The sequence below is a fragment of the Merops nubicus genome, unplaced genomic scaffold, assembly GCF_000691845.1.
Source record: "Merops nubicus isolate BGI_N331 unplaced genomic scaffold, ASM69184v1 scaffold10664, whole genome shotgun sequence".
In the NCBI taxonomy this organism is placed as follows: Eukaryota; Metazoa; Chordata; class Aves; order Coraciiformes; family Meropidae; genus Merops; species Merops nubicus.
In genome coordinates, this window is record NW_008603601.1 from 1 (window position 1) to 8,404 (window position 8,404).

The 8,404-nt window shown below is 41.2% G+C and overlaps 1 protein-coding gene across 1 annotated transcript; it reads left to right on the top strand.

Annotated features, from left to right (window-relative positions):
- Positions 1-49: 49 nt before the first annotated feature.
- On the top strand, positions 50-7,668 carry COPS5 (COP9 signalosome subunit 5). Its single transcript, XM_008938722.1, has 7 exons — positions 50-278; positions 2,129-2,257; positions 3,371-3,436; positions 4,682-4,767; positions 5,278-5,389; positions 6,100-6,248; positions 7,274-7,668. The coding sequence occupies exons 1-7, from the start codon at positions 93-95 to the stop codon at positions 7,356-7,358; spliced, it is 813 nt and encodes a 270-aa protein (XP_008936970.1). The 5' UTR covers positions 50-92; the 3' UTR covers positions 7,359-7,668.
- The last annotated feature ends 736 nt before the right edge of the window (positions 7,669-8,404 follow it).

Genomic DNA, 8,404 nt, shown 5'->3' on the forward strand with positions numbered 1-8,404 from the left:
GGTCCGGCCCGGCCCTGACGGCTCCGCGGGCTCCCTTCTGCAGCCACCATTACTTCAAGTACTGCAAGATCTCGGCGCTGGCGCTGCTGAAGATGGTGATGCACGCCCGCTCGGGGGGCAACCTGGAGGTGATGGGGCTCATGCTGGGCAAGGTGGACGGAGAAACCATGATCATCATGGACAGCTTCGCGCTGCCGGTGGAGGGCACCGAGACTCGCGTCAACGCACAGGCGGCCGCCTACGAGTACATGGCTGCCTACATTGAAAACGCAAAGCAGGTAAGGAGAGGTGGCAGCGGGTGGTTATCTCCCTCCATGGCTGCAGATCTTGTCAGCTAATCACACAGGAGCGTGTCCTGGGGTTTATGGGCTTCCCCACCGCCCTGGTGTGGCTGGGGGGGGGGCCCCCGCCAGGCCGGCCCTGCAGGCGGGGGGGTCCCTGGCCAGGCCTGCTCTGCAGGCTGTGAGCAGTTTGGAGTCAGCCAGGGCAGCTGACCCCAGCTGGCTACGGATGGGTCCATTCACATCACCCTCAGCATGAAGGGGCAAGTTTGCTGAGGAGGGGGTTTCTCCTGCTCCTCTTCTTCCTTCTCCTGCCTCTCCCCTTCCCTGGAGGGCATTGCTTACCATCCTGCACCTGAGAATCTACCTTCCTGTTTATTGTGACTGCTGTACATTTGCTGGGCTGAGTATAGCTTTAGGTACTTTATATTGGTATTAGTTTGGCTGTTTGAGTAAATCCATTTTCATTTCAACCCGTGGGTCTCCTCTCCTTTTCCCAGTCCCTTTCCTTTGCTGGGCAGGAGTCATTGGGTGATGGAGCAACTGCTGTAGTTCAGCCCCAGACAGGAGCTAAATGTAGACACCTGCCTACCTCTCTCTCACAGTGATGAAGTGTCTGCCCAGCCACCCTGTTTTTTCTCAAACATGGGTAAGAGAACTATGTCAGCAGTAGAGAACACAGATCCCTTTAAACATTTTCTCACGTATATATTCATGTCTTGCAGTAGGTTATCATACACTGGATTCTCCTTTTCTGTGATTTTCATTGCTCAGGAAGTGTTTTTGTGGCTGCAGCTGGTGGCTTGTGGATGAAAGGAGGGAGTGTGTTGGTAAAATAACTGGTATAATACATGTTTCTAAAAACCTCCTCTATTATGGGAGATATAAAAAAATATAGCTATTATTTGCATTTCAAAAATAAAATAGATCCTCCTTTCAGGTAGGCAGTTTGTGTGTTCTGTCTCATTTGAACATTTTTCTGATTTAACATTCCTGACATGTTCAGTAGTTGGGAAAACCAAGCGGGTGATACACCCAGACACACAACTCCATTAACAGCTGCTATGTAGGGTCATACCAAAATTATTCAGCTCAGCACGGAGCATCCAGTAAGCAATTCTTGACAGGATTACAAAATCAGGTGCAATGGGTGTTTGTTCTCCTGTGGGGTCTTTTTTTGTTTGTTTTATTTTCTTCTGGTATTTGCAGGGGTAGCCGGGGTTATTATTTGGAAACTCCTATTTTTAGTTTTTCTGATCCTAAAAGTCTCAGATATTCATCTTTTGGCTTTCACAGCATGTCTTAGAAATAATTTCTGTAACTTCTGATGTTCAAAGATGTGCCTCTTCAAAGTTATTATTTAAACCTAATAATCATCTCTCTAGATGCCTCTGATATGTGTTCCTGTACTAAACAGTGAACATTCATTCTCTGCTGACATGCCATACTCGTATGAGATGAGATACACTCATGCCACGTCCACCCTATAAGACATTTCTCTTCCACACTGAGGAGTCCCAGCTTCTTTGCCATCTCATTACATGGAAAATCATTCGTACTTCAGCTGTTATTGAAGAAGGAGATCCTGGCTCCCTGCAGTTCTTACCTCTGTGGCCATAGCTGTAACAGAGACTGTTATTACTACAGATTGTTTGGGTTCTAGGAATAGTTTAGCAAAATAAGGTCTGTGTTTAGTTTAGGAGGAGCTGCTGTGCATGTGTTCTTTTTCTCCCCTCCCGTGGTGTCGCAGGGTGCGGGAGGGCCCCGCAGAGGGCGGCTGGCCCCTTCGGAATGGAGCTGTCACAGGGAGATGTAACACAGGGTTTCGGTTTCCTTCCCTGTCTTAGGTTGGTCGTCTGGAAAATGCCATCGGCTGGTATCACAGTCACCCTGGCTATGGCTGCTGGCTGTCTGGCATCGACGTCAGCACCCAGATGCTTAATCAGCAGTTCCAAGAGCCCTTCGTAGCCGTGGTGGTAAGCGCAGGCTGACGCTCGATACAATCGCATGGCACCTTCTGCTGGGTGGGATCATTTCTAGTGGCGTGTGTTGGGCACGCTGCACCTCACCTGGCTGGGCTGGCCACATTCTGGTCAGACTCCTGGGACCACTGACAGGCCGTGCTCACTGCCGTGCTCCAGGAGTGGGAGCACTGTACAAACTCCTACATTGCTCTTAACTTAAAGTTACTTGTGCAGAAAACTTTATTGAGGAATCCATATTCAACCTCCTGCAGTAGAACAAAGATAAGTTTTCTTTTGCTCTATTGAGTTAAGAGCAAAGTGTGTTCACAGATTTCTGTTACTTCGCATCAAAAATGCCTTTTAAATTAATTCAGTGGCATGCTACAAGGTAGGGGACAATAGGAATTCTATCTTAGAACAAACTCTTTGGGCCCTTTAAGGTCTTCCAGGCTTCAGACCACATTTGAAATCAAAACTAAACCTTATTTTAGATACTACTTGCATAACCATTGCTACTGAAGGAAATAAAGGAGAAAAGACAAATCAGTTCAAACCAAGGAATATAATAATATAATTCTGATGGAAGAGCTACATTAGGGAAGGATAAATGACCCTTATGAAGCGTTTCCACCATATGAGTTCTTCTATGTTATGACATAATTTCAGACAATCAGAACTCTTTGGGGCTGCTATTTTTTTTTCCCCCACTTCTTCTTTTAATTACTTTTAAAATTAAACAGGGCATTAGTACCTGTGTTAGCAAGATTTCTTCATTATTTTTCTGTATTTTCCCCCACAATACAGCAGATCACCAAAATCTTTTTCTTACTTCTAGTGTTTATAAGATAAATATGCAGAATTTTTTTTATTATGATTTATTGATTGCTCCTAAGGGTCATTTCTTTAAAGCATTTGGGAAATAAGGAGAAGGAGTTTGAAAAAAATGGTCTGTAGAAGGCTATTGATATTCCCATCTTTTTAGAGTCTCATACCAACAAATGCCATAAACTGAAAACATACTGTGTATGACAACTAATACAATTTGCACTTGTTAAGCTTCTGAAATATAAATTACAAGTATAAATTGTAAAATACCTATAACAGGCATTACCCGTGTTTCTACAGATTGATCCAACAAGAACAATATCTGCAGGAAAAGTGAATCTTGGAGCATTTAGGACATACCCTAAGGTAAATAGTTATCTAATGTGTGATCACTAAACTGTATTTAAATAAGTAATAGATTAGCTCTAAAGCTTGCTGCGGTTCGATCACCTGACAGTTTGATCTGCTGAGCTGTGCTGCATGTCATTGCTTGTTCCAAAAGCAGGATGTGCTGATACACTGGTTGTTGCAGGTCTTCAGATATTGATTCTGTTTGCAAAGATTGACTTCTAGTTTGGTTTTCATAGATTTTTGGCAGCATCTACTTAAACCTTTCAAATAAATACTATGCATCTTCACAAAACAATGTGTAGAAAAGTTAATTAAACAACTGGAAGGGCTGAGCTAAAAACTAGAGAATCACATATATATTGGAGATCTAGATCTCCAAATGCAGTCTCATGTTTATACTTCTGGCAGATAAAACTGTGCTATTTAATTTCAATCTAATAAAATTCATATGTGTCCTTCAAATATCCAGTTATTACTGAGTCATCAGAACTTCAGGCTGACATCCAGTGAAACTGTAACAAAATTGTTTGTGAGGTTCCCAGTTGCATTCAAACATTATTTTTATGTTGACAAATATATGAGAGTTCATAGAACAGTTTCAGGGTTCAGGAGAATATTCACTTTTGTAGGCAATACCACTTCACAAATATTTCCGTAATTTTGAGCAGGGAAACGAATCCTTGCACCTAAAACCCAAATCCTATATACAAAATGCACAGTAAAATTGTATTGTTAGTGAATCCTCACAGTGGTCTGTGGGCAGTTCTTGCCTAGTCAGTAGTTGTGAGTGGCACCATCTTGGCTAAATAAGTAACTGAAGCTTTAGGTTTCCCTAAGGCATATGCAAGGTGTGGATGTTTCTTCCTTTGTATTCTCTGGCCTCCTATCTTCCCTCAAAAGAGGAGATCAGTTCCAAGAATAGGTAGAAAAATATTATCTTAGAAGAAGCTCACGCTTTCTTTGATGTAAGAAATGATCAATCACAGTTTGTCATCTTACTTGTTTGAAATATCTCAACCACAACCACTAGTTTGCTTCCAGCATGCTTTCTGACAGACCTGCAAATGTAATCACCGCTAGTAAAGCCAAATGTGAATTTGATATCCAAGAAAATTCCAAATTTTTGGCCCTTTGTACGAATTTGATTTTTCCCTAGGAAAAACTGCATAAACTACAATTTTTGTGAAGGGCTTTTGAAGGGTTTAGGCATTTCAGAGAGTTCCAAGATGACTGTGTCATTTTTGCCCTTTGAATTTTTAGGGCTATAAACCTCCTGATGAAGGGCCATCTGAGTACCAGACTATTCCGCTTAATAAAATAGAAGACTTTGGTGTACATTGTAAACAGTAAGTAACATAAAGCTACTGACTCAGGCACAAGTTCTCAGTTTTTGTGTTTAGGTTTGTTATTCAATATGGAAAAGTATGTTTCTGGCTGTGTTTGAAATCTTGGAAGTTGTTCATTGCTCTCAAATGTTTTCAGTCAATGTAGAGGCAATATATGCAAAACTGCATCATCTGTAGTTAACAATTATTATGGTATTGGCAATCCAAGGCATGGAATGGGGCATCACTGCACGAGAAATTAAGGGAGTTATTAAAAATACCCTTGCAGTCTCATTAAACAGAATGCAGCAGTATGTGTGGGGATTGTGTATGCCTGTATCGAAGTGACATATAACATACAGAAAGTCTTTCAGAGTTGCAATCAGGGCTGACTTCATTGTTCAGTGCTCTGAGTTGTTGAGGCTATTTGCCACTGATAAGGATTTTTTGAGAGATATTTCCTTCAGGTGTCACAGGTAAGAAGATGTATTTAGATGTCAGCTTCGTTTGTTTGCGTGTTTGTTTCCAAAGGTATTATGCTTTGGAAGTCTCGTACTTCAAGTCATCTTTGGATCGGAAGCTGCTGGAGCTCCTGTGGAACAAGTACTGGGTGAACACTCTCAGCTCCTCCAGCTTGCTCACGGTGGGTACCGCAGCGCGTTCCCCTGCCAAAAGCCAGGCCCCCCTCTAATGCTGAACGCACACGGGTAGGTGCAGATCCCACATGAAGAATCTGTTTGTCAGGTTCAACAAGAAGGGAAGGTTTTTCTCATCAGAAATACTGAAATTTTCCTTATATCTGATCTTTATAAGTAGGAGGTGGGAATGATTTACATGTAATTTTACCGAGTTCTCTATATGCTTAGATTTTGTCCTAAACACCTTTTAACCTTGTATCTCTTTCCAACACTGTAATGAATTATATGCCTTAAAATAATGGTGTTGAATAAGTAAAAAAAAAAAAACCTGTTAAAACAAGATTACAACAGAAATACAGTGAAGGTCTACCTGCAGTAACAGCTCAGCATCGAAACCTTCCTTCCAACAAAAGCCAGTTTTATACCTTTTTTCTTGATCAAAACCAACTGAATTTTACTTATGCATCATTTAAGGCAGAAAGTAATAAGGAAATGTCCATTTAGGGCTTTAGGAATTGAGCATTTGTCAAATGTTCTGTTCTCACAGCCCCCACCTGTGTGCAACTCATGTTCTGTGCCACTTCAATTACACATAGAAGTTGAATGTGCAGTACTACAGTCTTAAAGGCCCTTCTGGATTTTGTTTATTTTGTGTGTAAATGCTTGAATATATAGTTTAGAATTTTGTATGTTTTATTGCCTTCTTTCTCCTTAGAATGCCGACTACACCACTGGCCAAGTCTTTGATTTGTCTGAGAAACTAGAACAGTCGGAAGCCCAGCTTGGAAGGGGCAGTTTCATGCTGGGTTTAGAGACTCATGATAAGAAATCGGAAGACAAACTTGCAAAAGCAACAAGAGACAGGTAAGATAACACACATCTGTGTTCTTCCCTGTGAAAAGTGTTGTTTCATTTTAAAACTTTCATCATGCCTTTAACTGTAACCTACCAATTAAATCGTGACATACCAGGATAAAAGCAATTATAGATAGGAATGGGAGATTCCAAATGTCACCAGGTATTTTTGAAGGTTTAAGAAAACCTTGCCTTTAGTAAACCTACAGTGGCTTTTCAGTCTTTGTTTCTATAATAAATTCAGCTCTAGTTTTGGTTGCTCACACTTGGCTCTGCGACACCTGTTCTGCACATGCAGGTCTCTAAGACCCATTCCCTGGGAGTACCTGGGCACCAGCCAAACTGTGCTCCAGGCTGGCTCCCTGTGCGTGGCACTTCTGCATCTCTCTGTTCCCTGGGCCATCAGGGCTGGCACATCCTTTGCATTTGTACTTTCTCTTTTGAGACATTTTTATTTGTTAGTGTGACACTATATTTCCCCTGTGGCAGGCACACTGGATGGAAATTAGAGCAATTGGAATCCTCTCAGCTGTTGGGGGTTTTGCGTGTTACAGATCTTGACTGACTGATTAGCTCTATACACTCTTCCTTTAACATCTTCTGTGAAGTTTCTCAGGGGAGCTGTGATTCCTGTATGCCACTGGCCATCGGCTTGGGCAAAGGGGATACAGTGGAGTACAGTGAGAGCCTTTGGGTATTGATAACTGCTGGTAGCTCCAGTTCCCCCAGGGACATTTTTTCATTTCTTGATTCAGAGGGGCACAGATCTGACTTGCTGTTAATATAAGATGTCCTAAGTGGCCAGACAAGGCAGTTTTCTGGGATTTGTCTCTGTACAGCTCTCGTCAGTTTGCTTTTTAAGTAAGAATAAGGTATTGGCAAGGATGGCTAAGTTGCTGTGTGTGACTTCTCCCTTCTGGACAGTTAAGATTCATTGGGTTATGGGCACCCTGAACTTCTAAAACAGCTGAATATCTTCAAATAAAATGACAGTCTAGATTTTGGCCAACATGGAATTTATGCTTGTTTTTCAGCTGCAAGACCACCATAGAAGCTATACACGGGCTGATGTCTCAGGTTATTAAGGATAAACTTTTTAATCAAATTAATATAGCTTGAAGTATGTCACCAGATGATACGCATCTCTGGAGCAGAAAAAGTCATGGTTTCTTTCGCTTGGACTTGCTCAATTTGGGAAATGAAGCTGGAGTGGAAAATTTAACTTGTAGTACTTTAATATTTCCCACCTGTCTGACCAGTTTTAAAGAACAAAGTGTTCTGAAACGTAGTGCAGCTTTTTGTTCCTTATCGTAAAACACAACCAGGTGGGAGGATTGTTCCAAAAGAAAAATAAATGTGACTTACTGTATTTTGGTCTTAGCTATTTATCTCTTATTATCCAACTGCAATAAAACAGTTCTGAAAACGAGTGAGTGTTCTGAGGCTTCAGGTTTTTTTGGCGAACATTAATCACCTGCTTCTCTTATTATTGTTCATAGAAAAGTTCTGTCTACTGAGTTAGATTAGATAGGTAACTTTGCAGCATAAGAAGTTTGTTTCTCATATATTTTTCATCTCCGTGTTTAATTTTAGGAACTGAAATCCCATTTGCTTGTCTTGCCCATGGCAGGGGGGATAGAACTAGATGGTCTTTAAGGTCCTTTTTAGCCCAAACCATTCTGCGATCTTTTAACAAGTTATTAAATCTAATAGGAGCCTTTCCTGATTTAGTCTTGGCGGTCCAGCCAGAAAATGTTTCTTCTCACAGTTATGAAACATTCATGCACAACACAACAGTATTCTTGTTGCTTCACAGCTGATGGACATTTTGTATTTTTAAGTAACAACCAGTCCCATAGTAAAACTGATAATATGGTTATATAGCATTATTTTTCTCCTGTTCACCTCATATTGCATGCAACAATTGACTCTGACAAGCAAAGGAAAAAAAATTTAAAATATTATCTCTGAAATACACATTAGGTTAATTTAGGGCCACAGATACTAAAACGCATTAATCATTGTTGCTGGCCTACAACATGGTGCTGCTGCAGGGCTGAGCTAAGTTTGTTTTGGAGGCCTTCACACTGCATTTCAATAATTTCAAGATGTTTGGATTTCTTTTTAAGTTTTTATCCTTAATCCCAAGTTTCCTGGGGTTTTTG